At 39.3% G+C, this 24,691-nt stretch overlaps 1 protein-coding gene across 2 annotated transcripts in view; it reads right to left on the bottom strand.

Moving 5' to 3' along the window:
* The window catches only part of LOC136874153 (uncharacterized), a 231,448-nt gene that overhangs the window by 71,330 nt on the left and 135,427 nt on the right, over window positions 1–24,691 (bottom strand). The window contains exon 1 of one of the 2 annotated variants that reach the window (XM_067147735.2): window positions 1,633–1,671. The exons of the other annotated variant lie outside the window; for it this stretch is intronic. Within the exon in view, the coding sequence (XP_067003836.2) occupies window positions 1,633–1,636 (4 nt within the window). The 5' untranslated portion in view covers window positions 1,637–1,671. Of the gene's footprint in view, window positions 1–1,632; window positions 1,672–24,691 lie in introns of those variants that run through there. 2 annotated transcript variants of the gene reach the window in all.

Genomic DNA, 24,691 nt, shown 5'->3' with positions numbered 1-24,691 from the left:
CGAAGTGTGTTCACGGATCACGGCTCTCTGCGGCTTGGTGATTCCAGTGCTGGAACTTTGGGCTGTTAGATCGGCAGCGTAGTACTGTTCGTTAAAAGTGAGAAAATGTGTGGTTTTCATTTGATCGAGTATTTCATATAAAAGCATTGCTTTTAATCGCGCCATTCATACTGACGTCATTGTAATGACATATGTTCATTTCAGTTGGGGAAACTACTAAGACAGTCTTTCTGAGGATGTAAAAAGGCAGGTGGAGAATGAGTGTCTGTCATTAAAATGTAAACTCCCCAACCTGATTGTGACTGACGTTTGGTGACTTTCCCGTCGTGTTTTAAGGGTAAGGTTAAGTGCTACGCAATTTAATACAATCTTCTGTATACAATGTAGTATTCCGTAGCGAAGCACGGGTACATCAGCTAGTTAGGCTATAAAAGTAAATATACTTCTTGGGGCGGGATGGTGAGTTCCTGAACATCGCAATGAACACATCTCTCCTCTAAGACGCACTCCAAGTAAGATTTCATTAATTTCCACTTACTTATAAGATTAGAAATATGTTGTCGGCCAGGCTGGAGTAATACCCCTGACAGAAATAGAATGGACAAGAACACAGTTCGAGACTTGCTTTATTGTAATGTGAACTTCAATTTGACCTGCAGGGAATTTTATGAGAAAATCAAAACAAATACAAATGTCCTTAGGAAGGTACATTCAAGTGAGAAATATACCTGGTCCTGTAAGAAGAGTGAGGCAACCCCCTACTAGTTAAAAACTTGAAACTGAAGGTAATTATAGAAACTATCTTACGAGGTTAACACAGTGAAGTGATAATTAATGGGGAAGTTGAAAAATCACCTGTTGTCGTACATTTTTTATCTCTTGACCATTTTCTAAAGCTGGGAACCTAATTAATTAAACATCCAACTATGCCTTCGGAATTGAAGATGTGAGAAAAAGTCTACGTCAAGGAATGTAATTAAATTCTTATCAATTTTAAAATACCCGAGAACCACGACTTAGTTACGATGTTTATCTTCCCAAAACCGGTACTAGGTGATAATATTTTGTATTAGTTCAGTCAGAGTGTTTATTTAAAATGAAACTGATGATTATGTAATAATGGTGATTAATAAAATTTGTCCTTACGTTTGAGAATTCAAAGTGTCCCGGTTTGTGGGAAACAATATATGGTAACCCTACATTTATGAATACTACGTTCTCTTAGATTTGCCGGGTCTTCCATTTCCAGTACTCATTAGATGTAAGAAAACTTTCAGATATCGTGATCCCAAAAATAGGACCTTCAGTTTTTCGTGGAATTGGAACCACCAGTACGTGACTTTTCATTCTTTTTAAATCCCAAATGCATTGACCGGTGGCCGATGATCTAGATGTTAGGCGAACCGGTATGCGGACAGCAGCCACTTTGGTGAGAAGCCAGTGACTAGGCCACTCGCTGATCTATGACGTAATAGCGGAATTCCTTGTGCTATTTCCATTCCATAGAAAAGGTAGGTGCAGAGAAATAAATCAGAGCTAATAAGATGCCGCCCTTGAAATAAATCTGCAGTCCCCACACACTGGCTGCCGACTTTTGATGTGGAAACAAGCAAGAGATTGTGCTCCACTTACCCATTACTTGATGTTAAAGCCCGCCAACATGAGTACGTGACATATTAGAGCGTAACGTGCCGACGACGCTGCGTCCTGGTCAAGAAGTACAAGAGAAATTTAAAACAGCCGACATGCGAGTTCTACGGGCCAAGTTTTACTGACTATAACGTACTTCGTGTAGATGAACATACAGTGACACCCCTCTAAGTTGGACGCCTACGGTTCGTTAAAAAAGTATCCAATGTAATGGGGTGTTAGATGGGGTGTCGGAGCGTGTACAGTATTTCTAAAGCACACTAACAGCGCAGCAAAGGGATAACTCTGAGCTAGTGTGTCCTGTATACTGTATATACGTAATAATAGGAACAGTTGCTCTTTGAATTCATTTACAGTACAGTACACCGAATATCATCCCTACTAAACCTGTAAAAAATGCTCTACAGTAGTATCCTATGTTTTATTTTGCATATTGCACTCATTGGCGGTTCGTGACATTTTACTCTGGCAGGGCTGTGCCGCCATCTCTTTCCCCTCCCCAATCGGTCGAGTTTTCACTGACCAGCACCACGATACTTTTAGATTAATAATAATAATAATAATAATAATAATAATACGATGGCACTAGCTGAATAGAAATCTGCTTGCATTACAACATTTATTAATCAATTAACTACACTACAATGGCATTTTTGCACATACATGAATAGGCTAAGAGGTAATGCAATCCCGACTATTATGGAACTGCACAGTTTCACTGATCACAATCACAGGTGATAATAACAACATTCATGAAAATACTCTGCTTTCTTGATTACACACTTTTTTTTTTTTCAAAAACGGATATTCTATCCGAAGCTCTCCCGAATTGCCCTCTCCTTGCTCAAATTTCAAAGCATGACAACGTATTTAACAATATGATCACACCACAAATTGTGCAGCCACGTTATGGTTACAGTTTGAATATTTATTTTAGCTTCTTTATAGAACGGAATTGTTTAAATACGCAGTATAATGGAATTCATTGTTTTGTAAGATGTTTTGGAATTAATCTCTGACAACAATTATTAATGTAAGCATGTTTATTTAATTCTGGATGACAAGTTGTTGCCTTTCAGGCAACATCTGCATGTGAGTATGCTATCGATACCCCGATTTTTCAAGATGACAACAGACAGCAAAGTTCATCGGGCTGGACGCATGTGTAACTGGTTTTATGAACACTCCCACACCCTATTACATGTCGACTGGCCTGCAAAATCACCTGATTTGAACTCCGTTAAAAATCTGTGGGGCATGTTGGAACAGCGGGTAAAACGCCGACATCACCATCCCCGCAATTTGATGGAATTGGGCGATCAAATCCTCAGTGAGTGGCTTAACCTGGATGCGACGTATCTGCGCAATCTTGTGAACTCACTTCCTAACAGAATCTAGGCGGTTATCGACACTTCCTAACAGAATCTAGGCGGTTATCGAGTCCAGAGGCGAAGTCACACGGTATTAAATTATGCCTGTAATGATTTCTCCAGGTGTGATTAATTTTTTGTCCGGTGAGCTTATCACTACCATGAATTGCCAAACGCTAAATAAATAACCCTGATTATTATCAAGCGGCTCCGCTGCAGTTACCAAAATGTAACATTTCTTTATTTCCTTTATTCATTTTTTATAATTTTACTGTCTTAATTTGTTATGTTATCGGAGAAAATATTAAATTCACAATCCTCTTGAATTATTCCCCATGTGGGTGGCGGCGGCAGAATAACACCCACGGTATCCCCTGCCTGTCGTAAGAGGCGACTAAAAGGGGACTCAGGGGCTCTGAACTTCGGAGCGTGGTTGACGACCACGGAGCCCTCAGATGAGTCCTGGCATTGCTTCCACTTAATTGTGCCAGGCTCCTCACTTTCATCTATCCTGTCCGACCTCCCTTGGTCAACCCTTGTTCTTTTCAGACCCCAACGGTATGGAGGCCTAGGGAGTCTTTCATTACCGAGCTCGATAGCTGTAGTCGCTTAAGTGCGGCCAGTATCCAGTAATCGGGAGATAGTGGGTTCGAGCCCCACCGTCGGCAGCCCTGAAGATGGTTTTCCGTGGTTTCTCATTTTCACACCAGGCAAATGCCAGGACTGTACCTTAATTAAGGCCACGGCCGCTTCCTTCCAATTCCTAGGCCTTTCCTATCCCATCGTCCCCATAAGACATATCTGTGTCGGTGCGACGTAAAGCAAATAGCATTCATTCGAGTCATTCATTTTCATGCCCTTCGTGGCCCTTGTCTTCCTTTGGCCAATACGTTCATTATTAGAAGTGTCGGACCCCTTCCATTTTTTTCTCTCTGATCAGTGTTATATAGAAGATGGTTGCCTAGTTGTACTTCCTCTTAAAACAATAATCACCACCCCCATCTTGAATTATTCTGCAATGATACTCCATCCGAGAATGTCTGTACTTGCTGGAATGCTATTTACCAACTGCAAAACTGGACGTCAGAAGCTGGCCTCAATAGGACCACACCTGCCATTGACGTAACAATACGGACGGCTCGTATGTGTGCTGTATTGTTGGCTGTCATTTCTCCAACAAGACTAAACAACGTAAAGGTTCCTGAACTAATATGTTATGTGAATGAGCGCGTGAGGTCTTAGTGGAGACGTAAGGGGAATGTGCCATAGTAGCAGGATCAAAAACCTCGGAACAAGGACAAGGAGAAACCAGCTGATAATACAGTACTGACATAATATTTTGTACAAAGGAACCGTGATGACCGATGACCTGTCAGAAACATCAACCAGTACCCGACTCATACACAAACGGTGTTACCATTTCAGGATGTTTTCGTGCAGAAATCTTTAGTTGGAAAACTGTTTAGTTGGTAAAATTGTATATAACTATTTGTAATGTTAACTGATATTCAAAATGGATGACAAAGGAAGGAGACGCTGTTAAGCTTGGTATGTTGTGCAGGACGGCAAAGTGATCATATTTCAAGAGCGGACCCATGTCGGGAAATACATGATTTGGGTGGTGTGAGGCGTCAAAACTTTACAACCTTTCGGATATGATGGTGGATGTGCATTGCATACCTTGTGGAAAAACGTCTACCAATCCAAGAAGAGCATCAAGTCCTGCATTCAATTAAAAAGAATTTCGAATAGTTGTCTCGAACTTGATTACAGATCCCATATCTGTGCTGTACAGTGGCGCTCGTGGCCAAATATATTTTGTTCGGGGCAATATCTACTGTAGGGTATGCTGTGCGACAACTAGCGTCAACACAGAGCGAAACAAATTCGGAGCCAGTTTACTCCCGGCTGTTGAGAACGAGAGCAGCTGAGCGAGCATGGAGGGGAAGTTGATGACGTAATACGTACTGGAGATTCACTCACATGGCGAATTTGTGAATAGATTCCATGATGTTCAGGCATTATAAAAGACTTGCAGATGTTCGCTATATACTTCTCAGTGGCTGTGCAAGGTATTAGACAAGAACTGCAGCTAGAGCTGATTCACTTACAGTGCGATAATCAAAAGTTAGCCAACACAAAGAGTCTGACTCAATTGTATGTTCGTTTTCAGTGCGGAGATATTTCCTAGATTGCAGAAAAAGTCATGCACATATTTTAAGTATATTCCGATCAGCTTACTTACGCGAACAGATGTTTTCATTAATGAATAATTGTAAATCTAGACACAGAATTAAGCTCACCGATCCAAACTGGAAATGTGCTTTGCGTTGTCAGTACTGAAACGATAATACCAAATATCAACACAATACTATCTAAACGAGCCCAAAGGTCCCGTTTCAGTTCCTGTGATTAGTTTGTTGCCGTTGTTATAAATGCCATAAATATATTGAAATCGTAAAAACTTTTAAGCTATTTAGGCCTTTTCAACCGTGAAATTACCAGCGCTTCGCCCCAGTGTAGCAATGGGCTCATCATATCACGGCTAATAATAATGGCGTATGGCCTCCGGAGAGGCCTGGTGCAGGTCTTTTTCTAGTAGACGGCCTATTAGGCGACCTGCATGTCTGTGAAGATGAAGATGAGGGCCCTACCTAGGATGATTTCTAATGTTAAATACGCCACACACACCCAGTCCCCGAGCCATTGGAATTAACCAATTAAGGTTAAAATCCCCGACCCCGCCGGGAATCGAACCCGGGACCCTCTGAACCGAAGGCCAGAACGCTGACCATTCAGCCAACGAGTCGGACAGATCACGGCTGAAAAGGCCTAAAGAGTTGAAATGTTTTTAACATTGGCAAACGAAATTAAATTATGGTTTCCTTCTGTGAACTTAATTTTTGATATTGAAATGTTGTTTAAAGCGAGTGCAAAGAATGTGTACATATCCCATAAATTGTATTTTCTTTCAATAAATGAACGTGTCCCAAAAATCTAGTTACTTAATCGTAAACATTTATTTATACAGTACATTTTGCACACTGTTGCGTTTTTCTTTTGTCAATGCATACTTTTCTTGCCCTGTTATACTCTATAATCTGTGTTATATTCGTTCCGAATAATCCATCCTCCAAATTATTATGATTACTATTATTATTATTTCTTTCATCTTTCTTAATCCGTTTACCCCCCAGGGTTGGTTTTTCCTCGGACTCAGCGAGGGATTCCACCTCTACCACTTAAGAACAGGGTCCCGGAGGGTGAGAATTTTTTAGGGGGATACAACTGGAGAAGAGGACCAGTACCTAGCCCAGGCAGCCTCAACTGCTATGCTGAACAGGTGCCTTGTGGGGAGATGAGAAGGTCGGAAGGTATAGACAAGAAAGAGGGAAGGAAGCGGGCGTGGCCTTAAGTAAGGTACCATCCCGCCATTTGCCTGGAGAAGTGGGAAACCACGGAAAACCACTTCGAGGATGGCTGAGGAGGGAATCGAACCACCCTCTACTCAGTTTATCTCCCGAGGCTCAATAGACCCCGTTCCAGCCCTCGTAGCACTTTTCAAATTTCGTGGCAGAGACGGGAATCGAGCCCGGGCCTCCGGGGTTGACACCTAATCACACTAACCATTATATCACAGCGTCGGACATTATTATTATTATTATTATTATTATTATTATTATTATTATTATTATTATTATTATTATTATTATTATTATTATTATTATTATTATTATTATTGTACCGGTTGGTACACCTATACGCCGCACATTTGAATTTTCCGCCTTAAAGTACTCCTCTACTGCTGAAACTCTGAACTTTAAAACTGAATTAATTCAACCGTTTACCAGAAGATGTCACTGAGTTAATTTCGAATTGTTTTTGTTTACTAATTATCACGAAGTGTGGACATTCTCTCACAGATGTCTCTACCAAAAACTATGATCATGCACCCTGGTGCGAAGTGATGGAACGTTTCTTGAAGATATTTTATACTCATAAGTTTTCCTATAACTAAATTTCGTTCTTTCATTTGTAGGTTGGCAATATAAATCTTTTCTTTCCGCCAGTTTTGAAATTAGTCAATCGTAAATTTCTGTCATTAATTTTCAGCAAATAGCGTCTTTCTTTACCAATGTCGATGTGTAACTTTAAGCTATCCAATAAACGACTGTGGGTGTGTCTTAATCATTCATGAAAGGTCTCGAATCTTCCCCGAGAGTATAAAAACTGCTGATTTTCCTGGCTCTCCGCCACTCGTACAACATCTAGCTTAGTGTATGGAAGAATAGCAGTGGGCGGGAAGCGCCTCTTTCATCAGTCAGCAGCCCTTCAAAAAGGTAATGGCCGTTTAACATCTTTAATTTCTTGCTAGCTCAGCAGTTTAATCCTCGGGGAAGGTTCGAAACCGTTTTGATGTAACCTATACCATTTAGATGTAAAAGTTTCATGTTAATTTAACTGTAAATCGGGGATAGAGAGTGCCTTAGTCTCTCGAGCTCCCCTTCATTTTGATCTGAGGTGACTACGTTTTCATAACCGATTTTCTTCTCTTTCCTAATGTATAAAAATTTTCTTATACGAGTCACCTCCCTAGTGTGGGAATAGCCCCTGTTGAATCGGCCTAGCGCCACTTAGGTTTTAACAAGCTTTCATGTAGGAGTGCAAGTACTCGCCTCCATTCTGCTTTGTATTTTGGGCCATTAACTTAACCCGTTTTGTTTTCCTTCCTGCGAAGGCCCAGTAGATTGCGTACGAGATACCCTTGTTTATATTTGTAAGTTCTGCCTTGATGGCCGTTAATTGTAAAGTCTGGTATTGCCTTTAATAGGCTTGAAAGATTGAGAGCGGATAAGCTCTTTCTGGTATTTTGAAAGGTGCCTCTAGGAGGCTTCACATTACTAGGTGGGAGCAAGTGCTCCATGGAATTAGGGGCTTTCTGCCCTTTGGTATTTTGTGGTTGTGAGCTGAGAGCTCAAGGATTGTAAAATTGGGGCTCGAAGCCCAGGATTTGTAAGGACCCCTTAACTTGTGCTTTCACTTGTAAAGTTATAATTGTACCTGATTTTCTTAATTGTTATTTCACCTAGTGAAAATTTGTTGAATCTTGTTGTCTATTGAAAATATGACCTTTATTTAAATTTTTAATTCATCTTTCGGACTTGTAGTTAGACCCATTCCAGCCCGCACCTTCTTTCACCTCTGCTGTTCCACAGATAACTTACCTCGGAACAATTATTATTATTATTATTTTAGAATTTGCTTTACGTCGCACCGACACAGACATATCTTATGGCGACGATGGGATAGGAAAGGGCTAGGATTGGGAAGGAAGCGGCCGTGGCCTAAATTAAGGTACAGCCCCAGCATTTGTCTGGTATGAAAATGGGAAACGACGGAAAACCATCTTCAGGGCTGCGGACAGTGGGGTTCGAACCCACTATATCCCGGATGCAAGCTCACAGTTGCGCGCCCCTAACTTCATGGCCAACTCACCCGGTATATTATTATTATTAGTAGTAGTAGTAGTAGTAGTAGTAGTAGTAGTAGTAGTAGTATTCGTGGGAAGTGAAAACGTGTCAAACATTTACTTCACTTGACTCAGTGCGAGGACAGTGACGAGCTGAAAATGTCGGCGGAAGGACAATTAAAAACCACGAAGTGCTATTAGACCTGCATGGCTGCACGGCTAAGGTGATGCCGCTCGTTTAGAGGACATAACCGTGGTATTTTAGTGGACAAACTGCTGCAGGTATTTCACTGCTTGCAGGCCTGGGTACCATCAATACTATTTCAGGTATTTGTTGGTGGTGATTGTTGTTTTAACCATCCTCTATTAAAACAACTCAGTCCGGCTCCATGGCAAAATGGTTAGCGTGCTGGCCTTTGGTAGAAAGGGGTACCGGGTTCGATTACCGACCGGCTCGGGAATTTTAACCTTCATTGGTTAATTCCGGTGGCCCGGGGGCTGGGTGTGTGCGCCATGTTCATCATTAGAATAATTATAGGTAGGGCCCCATCCTCACAAACGAGCAGGTCGCCTATACGGCGTCAACTCGGTAGACCTGCGCCAGACCTCATCGGAGGCCACACGCCGTTAATTAAACATTAATCAAAGGATAAAGGGGAAGAGTTTCGACTCGCTGAAGAACGAAAATAACGGTGGGGGCAAATAAGTAGTTGGGCAGAGAATAGCCCTTGTTGCATGTTGCCCTTCCTTCTTCAGATTTTACACAAATTACACTTATAAAAAGTTAAAACTTAAGCAGACCTCTATGCTGAACAGAGGCTTTGTGAGGGGATGGGAAGATGGGAAAGGATACACAAGGAAGAGAGAAGGAAGCGGCCGTGGCCTTAAGTTAGGTACCACCCCGGCATTTGCCTGGAGGAGAAGCGGGAGACCATGGAAAACCATTTCGAGGATGGCTGAGGTGGAAATCGAACTCCCCTCTACTCAGTTGACCTCCCGAGGCTGAGTGGACCCGTTCCAAACTTCGTACTACTTTTCAAATTTCGTGGCAGATCCGGGAATCGAACCCGGGCCTCCGGGGGTGGCAGATAATCACACTAACCACTACACCACAGAGACAGACCCCAGCATATGCCTGGTGTGAAAATGGGAAACCACGGAAAAGCATCTTCAGGGCCGCCGACGGTGGGGCTCGAACCCACTATCTTCCGGATGCAAGCTCACAGCTGCGCGCTCCTAACCGCACGGCCACTGAAGTTTGAAATGTACTTAATAGTTGCACATAATGCCGCTACATGGGCGAGAGATAATTTGTCGATAGCTTAGCAACGCTTTGAGAAATAGGAACAAGAAAAAAATGTCGTAAAATATTAATTTATTAGAGAGTTGAGAGGATTAAGAAGGAAACTGTTGAAGAGGAGGATAACTCAGCATAGTGGATGATGAAAGTTCAGAACTAGAAAGTGCAATGAAACGCGAATCATTCAAGACGAGAACAAAGTAGAATAAATTCATTTAACACTTTAAAGGCTATTAGTCTACTTTGTTGCAGTGTTACTCAGATGAACTTTCTAACCTGAGTAATAATCAGGAAGCCAGTTCCGTGATGAAAGAGTAGTGCCTCTGCGTCCTGATGGGTTGAGTGGCTCAGACGGTGCTGGTCCTCTTAGTTCAAATTTACGAATTCGATTCCAGCTCAGTGCAGTGGAATTTGAAGGTGTTCAAAGGTGATCAAATATTTTACATTTACTAAGATGTTTAATAAGCTCATGTTCATTCTCAGTCGGCAAAGTTTGACATCCTGGTTACCAGTTGCGCTTATTACCGTTACATGAACGGGAGATGATCTTTCAGTAACTTAGGCCTACATAGCAGCATCTAATGGCACGTAAAGAAACGCATGACGGACGAAAATTCCGCACCTCCGGATTTCCGGAAACTGTACAAGTTGTTAATAGGGATGGAGAACCACCATCACCACTGTTATTATTATTATTTTTTATTATTATATTCTTTCCTTCTTTCTTTCTTTCTTTCTTTCTTTCTTTTTTTCTGAGTCGTTTACCGTCGGGGATGTTTTTATTCCCACAAAGTGAGCGATCCCACCTCTACCGACTCAAGGGCAGCGTCCTGGAGCATGAGACATTTGGTCAGGGATAAAACTGGGGAGGAGGACCAGTACCTCGGCCTCACAACTGTGCTGAACAGGGGCCTTGTGGGAGGATGGGAAGATCGTAAAGGATAGACAAGGAAGAGGGAAGGAAGCGGCTGTGGCCTTAAGTTAAGTTAGGTACCATCCCAACATCTACTGGAGGAGTGGGAAACCACGGAAAAACACTTCGAGGATGGCTAAGGTGAGAAATGAACTCCGTCTACTCAGTTGACCTCCCAAGGCTGAGTGGACCCCGTTTCAGTCCTCGTACCACTTTTCAAATTCGTAGCAGAGCCGGGAATCGAACCCGGCTCTTCGGGATGTCAGCTAATCACACTTACCACTGCATCACCGAGGCGGACATTACTGTATTATTATTATTATTATTATTATTATTATTATTATTATTATTATTATTATATAATAGAGAACAGAATACATCTACAGTAGAAAAACAACCAAAAATCCATTCTTATGAAATGAATAGTATCAGCCTAAAACGAGTTGAAGAAAAGAAGGATTTAGGAGTAATATTTGATAGTAAACTTCAGTTCTATATACACATAAATGACGCCGTAAATAAGGCCTATAGGAACCTAGGGTTTCCAATGAGAAACGCAAACAAATTCAAAAATATCGAAGCTATTAAACAGGTATACAATTCACTAGTAAGAACAGTAATAGAATACGAATCTATAGTCTGGAATTCATCATGTATTAAACGTGTAAAAGAAATAGAAAATGTTCAAGCTAAATTTCGAAGATATCTGTATTTCTGTACCTCTAAAACTAGTGCAAAATATGTGGCATATAGTGGCTTAATAACATATTTTGGGATAGATAAGTTGCATACTAGGATACCATTAACGGGTGTAAAATACCTACGTAGAATTCTCAGAGGTAAGGCAGATAACCGAGAGTTACCCCACCAAATAAACCCGTTTGGAAGTAATAGAAATAATTTGATTTTCTTTATTAAAAAGGTCAAACACAAATCACCACATGAATTCGCCATTAAACAGAATATACTAGTCAATAAAATCCCAAACGTGGACATACTTCACGAGGAGAGTGTCTTCTTAAGGTCAGTCAAAGGGGAACTCACACAGAGAGAGGACATGAATTAAATAGAGTAGCATACTTGTGTATCATGAATAGTTTAGTCCTTACATTAATTCAGATACATATTTTATGAGAAATTAAAATATTAAATTGTAATGCACACTTACCACTGTCCATAGTTAGTAAGTATGGTATTAGGGTTCATATTTTAATTTTTACTATAAATTATTAATAACATTAGAAATAAGAAACGGAAATGTTCTGTAAGTGGGAAGAAATGCCCGTTGAACAATAAATCAAATAAGAAAATAAATAAATATACCTTACCGGTCATATAGGACTGTTAGGACAGACGATTCATGGGATCCTTAGTCGTGTCTTGCATTATTTATTTATTTATTTATTTATTTATTTATTTATTTATTTATTTATTTATTTATTTATTTATTTATTTATTTATTTTATTTGTGAAACCAAAACAGCAAGAAGCTGAATTACAGAGTTCCGCAATGAAAACTATATTTACAATGGAGTAGCACAAGGCAAAGAAAAGAATAAATGGAAGAACACTGAGGAAAAATCATCTAATGATAAAAGTAGAGTCACAGCAATTAACAGCAAAACATAAAGGCGAAAGAATCAACGAGGAAAATTGAAGATTGAAAGTAAAGCGAAGAGAAGAACTTACAGGTAAGCACATACGTAACGGCATAGCACAGTAAAAATAAATAAATAAATAAATAAATAAATAAATAAACAAATAAATAAATAAATAAATAAATAAATAAATATGACATTATGTACAACATAGGGGACAGCAATGAAAAGAGAAAGAAGGGGATATGAAAATGAGCTAGGTTAAGTTAAGGAGGAATCGATTAAAGATGGCATACGAAGAAAAGAAAAACGTCCAAGTTCCTGTCAGAAGATAAAGAGTTAAGGAGGGTTGGAATGCGGGTAAATAAAGTTCCTTGAACAAGAGAGGGGCGGGAATACAGAATATGAAGGGGTGAATTTATCCTGGTTTTTCGAGTTGGAACATGTAGGGAAAAGAAGGATGCAGATTCAGGAGAACAAAATAAACCGTTAAGATTGTTATATAGGAATCTAAGGTCGGCTACTTTCCTGCAACTAGATAACGGGTGACGGTTTAACTTATCCAGTACATGATTACTGCTCAAGTTTCACAGTCAGATACTCTGGCTCTAACAATTACACAGAAGAATGGCTGCACGCAGTTAACGTGATTCAGCCCTTGAGCCACTTTTCAAATTTCGTGGCAGAGCCGATAATCTACCTTTTTGCTAGCTGCTTTACGTCGCACCGACACAGATAGGTCTTATGGCGACGATGGGACGGGAAAGGGCTAGGAGTGGTGTGAAAATGGGCAACCACGGAAAACCATTTTCAGGGCTGCCGACAGTGGGGTTCGAACCTACTATCTCCTGAATACTGGATACTGGCCGCACTTAAGCGACTGCAGCTATCGAGCTCGGTGAGAATCTACCCCGGGCCTCCGCGGGTGGCAGCTAATCACACTAACCACTACACCACAGAGGTGGACGATGTTACTGATACGTGATAATATTGAGCCGAAGTGCTTAAAACTCTTATTTTGAATACATTATTCTTCTTTCCCAATAATTGGAGATTTCCTTAGACTGACAAAGCTCACGAAAGAATATTTAAATGACTGGAAGATTGTTTTTGTCGCATCGACACCGACAGGTTTCATGGCGACAATGAGATAGGACAGGTCTAGAACTGGGGACGAAGCGACCGTGGCCTTAATTAAGGTACCCAGCATTTGCCTGGTGTGAAAATGGGAAACCACGGAAAATCATCTTCAGGGCTGCCGACAGTGTTGTTCGAATTCACTATATCCCGCATGCAAGCTCACGGCCACGTGACCAAAGTGCACAGCCAACTCGCCCAGTCTGATTAGAAATGACTGTTTCAGTACAAAACGTGCTGCAAATGTACTCTGTTATTTCTTGACTGATTCTCTAGTGCATTCTGTCAGTCACTTCGACATACTTCTCAGAAAAGTACACTCACATGAAAAGCTTTCCAACGTTCCCTTGCGTAATGTAGGACTGGGATAAGGAGTCAAGGTCGAACTTCACTTGAGTTGCTTTCTCCCACACTTAACAATAGAAGTCTGTTATCTTGCGTGACCTACGATAAACCGCTGAAACACAGGGCGACTCGGTTTACACAGTTCCTAGGTACAATTCTGCCAATGAAGGTGTATAAGGGACAAAACAACCAGTTTAGAAATCTCTATGCCGTGCAAAACCTTCGGCCTTTACCTGGTACCTCCGCCATCCAGAATGGAGAATTTCGGCGCTCTATGCATCTGTAGAACTCGTTTATCAGGAGATGTCAAGTAGTTGCTTCTTCCAACATTTGTAAAAGTCCAGCAAGATACCCGTGCTTCGCTACGGCTTTAAAATGAAAGTAATTATTCAAAGTTTTACATTTTGGAGAGTCCACTTGTCATCTGAGCCTGTAAAATAGGCCTATGTCCTCAGTTCGTACGTCAAACAATTTAGGGGGAGTGATTATTTATTTTATAATTTACCACTCACTTGAACATTGCACGGAAGAATTTGAATGTTTTAAACCATATCTGATTTAACATCTAGGATGTAAAAGCGACCAACCAGTGAATTTCTTATTTTTTTACGTCGAACAGTAATGGAGGAATGATTACCTTCCTAAGGGGTGAATGTTTTGAAATGTTTAATAATAATAATGTTATTTGCTTTTACGTTCCACTAACTACTCTTTTACGGTGCCGGAATTTAGTCCCGCAGGAGTTCTTTTACGTGCCAGTAAATCTACCGACACGAGGCTGACGTATTTGAGCACCTTCAAATACCACCGGACTGAGCCAGGATCGAACCTGGCAAGTTGGGGTCAGAAGCCCAGCCCCTCAACCGTCTGAGCCACTCAGCCCGGCATTGAAATGTTTATTATCATCTAGGATATAGAAGACCACCCTTTACAAAAAAAAAAGTTATGTTCGTGCCTGAAACGGCTTCGGAAGAATGGATATTCTGTTATTGAGAGTCAACTACCGTCTATACCTCCTAGGGAAGAAATGTTTTGAAGTATACGGTATTTTACATATAGGACATAAAAGAAACCCCTTCTCGTAAAATTACAACTTTGTACGCCAAACGGTTTTGAAGGGATATATAATTTAGTTACGCAGCTAACCTCCTTTGACACTTAAGCGGTGGAACGTTAAAAATATTTCCTATTTCACACCTAGGATTTAAAATATATGCCGCTATTTGGAATTTTGTCATCTTACGTGAAAATTGGTATTTAGAATCTACTTTAAAAATAAAGAAACACACATTTATGGGGGGAAGGGCACGGGACTCAACTTAATGGGAGGGAGAGGGAGGTGGAAAAGGTGTTGATTTCTTTTTATGAGAATACTTATATCTCAAAAACTGAAGATGTTGCAGACACGAATATTTGTATTTTGAATCTTCTTTAAATGTAAAGATACGTGTATTCTTTTGTTTCTGGAAAATCCACTTAAGGAAGGGGGTGAATGAAATAAAATATTAGTTGTTTTCCTTGTATGAGGGTAGTTATATCTTAAAAACTAAAGATGTTACAGACATGAAAATTGTTATTTGGAATATCCTTTAAAAATGAAGAAACATGCATTCTTTGTTTTCGGAAAATTACTTAAGGGGTGAAAGAATGGAAACATTAGTTGAATTATTTATATTGCACCCATAAGCGAATGTGCGCAATTAATGCATGAATTAAATGTTTGATAATTCACATATTGGAATACAGCAGTAGGCTGGGGAAAGCTGGCAGTCTCTCAAAAGCAACATTCTGGCGCCGTTCAGACTGCAAGAAGATCCTCAGAACACGTCTTAAGGCACGGACAGCATATAGCTGGCCTAAGTGGTACATCCAATAATGTTTATGATGCCGACGAGAGGTGGAAACTTTCTACTCGGTTCTCACGGGAATTCACGCGTTGGAACTTGACCTACTTAGAATTGCGAGAGAGAAACCAATAATACCCGTCAACCCTTGGCAGAAAGTGGAAGCATCCATGCTGCGAAGAGCGCGAACGTCTCAGCCAATCACAAAATTGCAAATTTAAATGTTTTGTCATAGCGGGAATCTACAGCCAGTATTTCGCGATTTGGAGCCCGGAGTAGTTGTGGAAAATGGTGTCCTGACTTCCTAACAATATTTGAGGATTTATCAGTGCAAATGTGTAATTAATTAGTGGTTAATTAAGAAATTTTACATGGAAGGGTGGTGTCGCCCAGGAAGTGAACCATCATGGCGGGAAGACGCCATCCTCTGGAAGAAAATAGAGCCAGTGACGCGCGCCGTCGTATGAATTACCCTGTGATCGTTTCTCACAGCGCAATATAACACGTAAAAAGGACCAAAATTAGGAATGTTTTGAACATATTTCCTAAAACTTTAACCTACGGACGAATGATAAATCGGTCCCAAGTGCAAGATTATTACGCCACATCCTTTCCACAGAACTATTTTCGAAGTGGGGGAGGATTGTTTACAAAACCAACGAGCAGTGTGGTGAATCTTCAGTTGTTTAATCCAGTCCTGTACGGAGTTAGTTTTTCTTCTGTGAATTCTGAGTCTTGTAGGAACGCGATCAGAGACACTTGTTGGCATCCGAGTGAGCAATGTATTTACTTGTGAGAGTAATATGTTAGGAGAAATGAACACTTTGACAAACTTTTATTTAATTGAACTTATGCAGAGATAATCAGGCAATTGAAGTATCAAATGACAATGATAGTTTTATTTTCAACACTTGCCTTAAATGAACTTACATAAACAAACCGAGAGGGACAATGGATCACGTCGTAACACGTAACTGCATAAAATTTTCCTAATCCACGTGTAGTTTGGATATTTGTTGAAAGGTCATATTTTGGAGGACGATTAGTATAAAAATTCTCCACACATCATTGGGAACATTACATTTAACTTGTTTTCATCACTTTCAAAGAACTATTATGGCAAGCGAGATATTACGGGAGCAAAAATAGTTAAAGCAGTTACAGGGAGGAGAATGACTTTGTGCTAAGACCTTGAGTCCAATGTTATGAGGAGGTGAACAACCAATAAGCCTTTAAACAAACAAACTAAGAGGGGTGTGAGAGACACAGCAGGAGGCCAGGCAGGTAGCGGAGAGCAGACTTTCGACTTCACGTCAGGTGTTTAATGCAGTGTTATTGTATAATCTTCATTGGAGTGCTAGAAAATGCGAGTGTTTATGTAAATGTGGACGTGTGCAACGCCATCATAAAAATGTATCAAGTATGTACGTGTAATATTTCGGATTACCACATCAGCTTCAAGATGGAATACTAATTCATCATGACAGAGCCCGGAGGGTGATCCAACCTGCCTCCAGCACTAAGGTAATGAGCAACAAAATGTATAAATAAATATGTAGGACTATGAACCAATCGATGATCAAATGTAGCTTAGACTGTTAGATAGGATTGTAAATAATTCACGTAATAATAATAATAATAATAATAATAATAATAATAATAATAATAATAATAATAAGTGTGAGCAAGTGTTATTTGCGTACTTTCTTTAAGTAAATGTGTTTGCATATTATTTCTGGATCATTTTGAAGTAAGTCATTTTGACAGATTAGAATCCTGTTTTACTAGAGTTTAAAATAAGTGTAGTGCAGATAATAATAATAATAATAATAATAATGTTATAATAACGTTGGTTATGAGCGATATTTTTGTTGAAGTTATGATTTTGTAGATGCCGCCTTGTTGATTTTAAATGTTTACCTTTGCTACTAGCGCATTCAGTTTATTGTTTCATGTTATGTAATCATCATTCAGAGGACCGTTTCCGGTAGCTCTCATACCTGGTATTTTCGCGACGATTTGGTTGACACGCGAGTGTTTATTTCTGTGTGTAATTGCGGTTACACATTTCAATAGCCGTGTTTTTGAGAGGCAATCTCGTCATTTCAGTAAATAGTTAGTGACAGGAAGCCATTGATAAGTTAGCTCTGATATTTCATAATATGTGAAGTGGAGGACGATCAAAAGATCGAGCAAAGTGAATAGCAATATCCCTGATGATCTGCGTTAAAATGGAATATGTGATATTTGGACCATGTCATGAACAATGTCGTAAGAGATAGAGATGTGAACGACAGTTATTTCGCCCGCCGGATACGAGCGAGGCCGTATTATGAATTACTACGTCGAGAATATTGATGAATAAATAGAATTGAGAGATGAATAATTTAACCGAGAGTGTTAAATATATGACGACATGTGAGGTGGTTGTAGGCGGAAAGCCTGTATTGTTTCATATAGTTTCCAGGGAAAGTAGATGCTCAGAAATTATTCAAGTTAAAGCACAAGGTAATGTGTGAACAGAGCGACGAATCAATGTGTGTTTTGACAGTCATGTAGAATCATGGATGACATGTAATACCAGTAATTATTGTCCGTAGAGGTTGAATAGTGTCATGGCCAGACATTTTTCGTCTGAGGTTAGAAGATTGCCATCAAATTCACAATATTTTTGTTACTTGAAGCTGGGTAAATTTTATTATACTCCGATATTTGCGCATTTTATTTTTAAACTTTTAGCAGGCAGCGATTTTTGGGATCTAGATTTTGTTATTATATCCTTTCTTTGTGTCTATTTTATTACCGTATTATTTTAGAATCTGATCATACGTGAATTGTTTGTATTTGATTTATGTAAATAGAATAGGTGTAGTCAGGTTATTTGTGATTTCAGTATTTTTGGAGCAGTGTTTCTCCATTGACATGTTCATTTATGTAAATAAGATTTCATGTGTTAGGGTAAGAGATCATCGATTAGTTCATAGTCAAAACCATAGTAGTGGTATGCTCCTACCAGACAGTCAGTAATTACCAAGCCTTAGAAATCCACTACATTTCAGTTAGGAAAATGAAGCGATCTTTAATAAGCAGTTGTATCATAAGTGCCGCAAGTGAATTATATAAATGAGATGGGATCTTCCTCCATCTAGTGGTGGTACCACAAATATGAATTCGTAATGAAAATGCAGGCAGCGGCAAATTAAGTAAAATTAATAATGTAAAGGGTTCGCTTTCATTTGAGATGTAAACATGAGGCACTTGGCCTAATTCATTTTAGTATTTTAAGAGGTCCAGGCTATCACAGTCATGCAAGTGAGGTTTAACTAATTAAGGGAACTTGGGACACATTTTCTTATTTTCCACAATTTTTGAGCAATCACAATGAAAGTTTTATGGAATATGTAGGACTACTATGGAAAGAATATATCTTAATTTCAGCTGAATATCCTTATTAGTTTATGAGATATGGTGTACTTTGTGTTTATGACACTCGCAAAACAGGCAACTTTCAAAAAGTTCCCTGCGGGATCGATTTTTACCTGAGAGTTTGAAAACTTGTGAAATGATTCTTCCTTTTAACATAAAAAACTCTAGGATGGAATTTTTGTTTCACCCTATGTTGATCAATTAACTCCTGTTTCAAATTTTTAATTTTATTTCATGTAATTTTCCACTAATTTTCTGTACATTTTGCCTCATAAAATGAGTATATTGAAGAAAAATGCAAAACCCATCCTACAATTTCTTTGTTAGGTCACATAGAAGCTACACACAAACTTTGGTAAATATAGGTTTAGATTTGACCCGCATGGAACACTGCAGGTTACAAAAAATTGTGTTTTGAGTTAAATGAATTTTAGTTCTAAAACCATTAAAAATTTTCATAATGGCCTTTCCAAATCTCTTAAAATTCACTAGCACTATACCTCCTACCCTCCTGTTTCTTCTTGGCTTCCTCCCTGTGCACCTTGAGGATTTTCAGTCTTTTCCTGGCTGTTTTCTTTTGTTGGGTGACTGACCGCTGACTGTCAAATTTTCTTCTTTCATCTTTGTGTGGCAAGTTTGGTGGATACTGGTGAAAGTTTATAATTCCTTACAGCCATTTTCATTTCCTGTGTTGCACTGCATCACATGTTGTATTCTGAAACTGCATTAGAAACAGCTATTCCAAGTCTTTTTGAGGACACAAAGGTCTCTTTTGGGCACTTTTTCCATATACATGCATGAAGACTTTCATTGGAATTTTGAGTAGTCCCTCTACAACATCTAGACAGAAGTTCTGTTGATGCCAGCCTTTGGTATACAGGCACAATTTTCAGCAGCATTGCAGTTGTGAATTAAACTGACATTTTTTGTGGGTTTTGAGGGGTTTGTCCTGTTGTGATACTCTTGTTATAGAAGCACCATGATTCAAGTCCTAAGAGGCATTTCTTATGCTTAGGATCTTCATCTGTGGAGGAGTAATGGTATAGTGAGGCATATATTGCAGATTTCAGATTATCTACTGAGGAAATATTTGGACATATTGCCTGCCTATAATAATTTGTGAGCTTCACAATAGTTGCTTCTTTCAAACTTCCAGGACCCCTTCCACCAAGTGTAGTTCCTTTTACTTTCTACTCTTTCACCAAATTCCTCAAACCAGTCCCCATCCTTTTTGCAACATGGTTAATGCATCTGGTTGTACATCTGGTCAATATACTGCTTCATTTGAAAGGTGGAGAAATGTTTTGGCATCCCCATCAAAAAGCACAGTTGTGTAGCGCATGCCACATTCTTCCACTGATCTTTTCCATAAAATATCAGCTGCAAATACTTTCACTGCTACAGATGATCCCTCATAATTCCTGGAGCATTTCCCCACATGCTTTATGACCTTCCAGCCATACATTATATTCTGGAGAATCATCACCCAGTTCATGAGCAGTTACAACACACATGTGACAATATTTAGATAACACATGGTAATCTATAACTAATCCACTCAGAATGTCAATCACTATGCCAATGCCACAGAGAGATGTATGGCCACGCTTGTGCCATGTTCCATCAAATGATACAGCAATGTCAAGCACTTGTTTACCTACATTGGATGGATCTACTTCCTCATGATTTGATATAATATTCACTAACAATTTCCCGCAACCTTGCTTGCAATTCACGAAACTGACCAAAACAAACCCAATAGTAAACAAGGAAGTGTATAGGCTGATGTCAGGCTGTCCACTAACTTATTAAATATATGCATTTGGTTACAACTCTCAAACATATTAAAATACTACTTCTATAAACACATAGAATTTTTCAAGTCAAACATGTCACTAGAATGGATATAATTATAAACATGTTCTAAAATATTAAGTTTTATGTTGACTAAATTATAGGTTGAAGTAGTTCATAACATAGCCAACAGATGGCAGTATATATTCCAGTATTCAAAAATTGTGTCATCTCAATGCTACTGAAAAGAGGGAATTAATGGTAACAGAAGGGAACACGGATAGCCGAGCATACAGAGAAAAGGGGGCGTGGTGGAGTATCAAATGACCGTGCAGAGCCACTTAAAAACGGCCGTAACTACGTCAAAAATAGTCACAGCGGCACAAAACCACTTTTGTTATGTAGAGCAAGGTTAATATAATTTATTTATGCCAGAATTCAAATTCCGACAATTTCATCCATTTACCGAAAAAACTGTGTCCCAAGTCCCCTTAAATGAGTGATTGTAGCACTCAAGTTCATGTTTCAATAATTTCTCTTGTTTTCAGCCACGAGTAGTTAAAAAATGTGGCAATGGTTATGTGGCAGATGAAGTACAATGTTCATGGTTGTTTTGTTTTTCTTTTTTTTCCTTTTATTTGTTACACATGGTTAGTGCATTCCATGATTATTCTAGAGTTGGGTGTTTCCCAACTGAATTTGAATATGGGTTAAATATTTGATAAACACCTCTGAGTCAGTGTCAATTTAATGACATAACCAATTAATTAATTAACTACGCAAGTTTCTTTTGAAAAGACATTTTCCAATGTATTACAAATCAGTTATTCAAATGAGGTGGTATTTCTGACCAGTTTTTTGAATTTGGTCACGTCATCGTCATGGAGACAGTGATTCAACGTAATCTAGAATATTTAAATTTGATCGACCATCAGTCGAAATTTATTAAGGCAGATAATTGAGTTATTGCAATGCAGATCTTTTAATTGCTTTTTTAAAATTTCAATTTCATTTCACTTTGTTTTATTTTTCACCAGTTTATTTTCAATTTTTACACTTTGCACTTTGTTCAATAAATCAGTTTATTTATTTAAATTTTAATTCAGTCTTTGGGTACCGTCATTTATAGTTTAGTTTACCCCATCTTTCATTTCCTCACCCCCGATCGACGTGTGGCCCATCAACCCGTGGGATATTTGGGACGCACCACCTCTGAGGAAGAAGAGTCTACATGCAGCGGTAGGTATTTTTACATGTCATTATTTACAGGAGCAGCCGGCGCAGATATCAAGAAAGAAGACCACCGCATTTGGGTGCCTTTACAAGGGCACAATATGAGGATACTTATATCTAAACAAACCTAAAGATGTTACAGACGTGAAAACTGGTATTTCGAATCGCCTTTAAAAATAAAGAAACACGTATTTTTTGTTTGCGGAAAATCGACTTAAGGGGGCGGGGGAGGTTGAAAATGAGTAAAGGAATTGAACTCTACTTATGAGGATACTTACAGTATATCTCAGGAACTGAAGATGTTACTGACGTAAAAGTTGATATTTTGAATCTCTTTTAAAAATAAAGAAACGCGTATTTATTGTTTTCGGGAAGTCCACTTAAGGGGGAGAGGGGTGGAAATAAGTGAAGAAGAAGTTGAATTATTTTTATGAGGGTACCTCTGTCTCAAAAGTGAAGATGTTACAGACATGAAAACTGCTTTTTGGAATCTCCTTTAAAAGTAAAGAAACACGTATCTTTTTGTTTCCAGAAAATCCACTTAACGGGGTGAAAATAATTGAAAAAGTGAGTGAATTTTTAAAATGAGAACCAGTATATGTACAGTATATGTCAAAAACGTAACACGTTACAGACGTGAAAATTGGTATTTAGGATTCTCCCTTAAAAATAAACATGTATATTTTTGTTTTCGGTATACACACTTAGGTGGGGTTGGGGAAGGATAGATAAAAGGGTTGACTTCTTTTTATACTTATGACTCAAAAACTGAAGATGTTACAGTCGTGGAAATAGGTATTTGGAATCTCTTTTTATAAAAGTGATACGTGTTTTTCCCGTTTGTTTTCGACTTGAGAATTCTCACTTGTATTCTATGTTGCATGGTCATCTTAGCTCCAAAAGACAATACCACAAACGTGGTTTACAAAGAGTTTCTGGAATAAATGAAACTCGATTTTTCGATGAGTTTTTATACTTTATTGATTGATAATGTCTTAGTACAGTACTGAGGAACGATTACTTTTAACAAATTACGAAATCCACGCGAGCGAAGCCACGGGTAACTGCTAGTAATCGAATAAAATAATAAAATGCGTTTCAAATAGCATCCAGTTGTATCGCATAGAAGAACTGGATGCGTCATGAATACATTTTTCAGTTTAAGTGTTTCAGATGGAAACTCGATTGAAATAAGCGAATAAATGAACTCGCACGAAAAAAACAGAAATACTTTTTTTTCTAAATGAATCTCCAAATGTTGAAACTAAATGAAGGAATTAACTGACGTATGCCCGGTTTCTGGAACGTGAGATATCGACCTGTAGCGGTATCGAATGGCTAACTTATGTTTTGGCGTTGCACGAACGTGAGATACATCCATCGGTTCGATAAATCGCCTGCTAGCTTAGAGGGCCCTGAGCAGGAGATTATTTGTTAACTTGGTGGGCGCGTGCGCAGTACTTCAGTATCAGCAGGTAAAATTGTGTTTGTTAAAAATGTTTATGCCTTTCTCATCTTCTTCCGACGAAGGAATTGTAGACATGGTCAGCATTCTAGAACGACAAGAATTATATCATCGTCGGCCTAATGTTCTAATGAAGTGTAGTGAAAATGAATTAAAAGACAGATTAAGGCTAAACAAATATACTGTCATAGGTTTGGTAGAGGTTACAGGCGACAATTTGCGTCCTGTAACAAATAATTTTCTATTGTCCACTGTTGATCAAATATTAATTACGATACTCTTTTGTATCTGGGACTGCATTCGTGTCCATAAAAACACTGGTACCGGTAACTGAGTACAACAGATAATTACACATTTATCGTAGTAGGGCCTACTGCAGGCCTACTTGCATTGGCAGTGAACATATACTTTTATCGTGGGAGTGCTTTTCTTCTTATTATTAATCTGTTTACCCTTCAGGGTCGGTTATTCCCTCGGACTCAGCAAGGGATCCCACCTCTACCACCTCAAGGGCAGTGTCCTGCAGCTTCAGACTCTGGGTCGGGGGATACAACTGGGGAGGATGACCGATACCTCGCCCAGGCGGCCTTACCTGCTATGCTGAACAGGGGGCTTGAGGGGCGATGGGAAGTTTGGAAGGGATGGACAAGGAAGAGGGAAGGAATCGGCCGTGGCCTTAAGTTAGGTACCATCCCGGCATTTGCCTGGAGGAGAAGTAGGAAACCACAGAAAACCACTTCTAGGACGGCTGAGATAGGAATCGAACCCAGCTCTACTCAGTTGACCTCCCGAGGCTGAGTGGACCCCGTTCCAGCCCTCGTACTACTTTTCAAATTTCGTGGCAGAACCGGGAATCGAAACCGGGCCTCCGGGGGTGGCAGCTAATCACACTAACCAGTACACCACAGAGGCGGACGGGATTGTTTTTTATTAACAATACTACATTACAAGAAACTAACAGGTTACAAATCATGTTAATTATCCGATATATATCGTTATACTGTGGTCAAACAATGTTCGCATTTTGGAATAACAGGGAAGTGATACGGTATACTTATAAGGCTCAGTGCAAACTGGATCGCGGGTAACATGTGCTACCGTTGTGCATATTTCATTATAAATCCTCGAACAATGTCAAATTTTTCT

This window comes from Anabrus simplex, chromosome 1 (genome assembly GCF_040414725.1).
Source record: "Anabrus simplex isolate iqAnaSimp1 chromosome 1, ASM4041472v1, whole genome shotgun sequence".
NCBI lineage: Eukaryota > Metazoa > Arthropoda > Insecta > Orthoptera > Tettigoniidae > Anabrus > Anabrus simplex.
The sequence above is the reverse complement of the archived record's forward strand: the minus strand, read 5'-3'. Positions and strand labels throughout refer to the sequence as shown.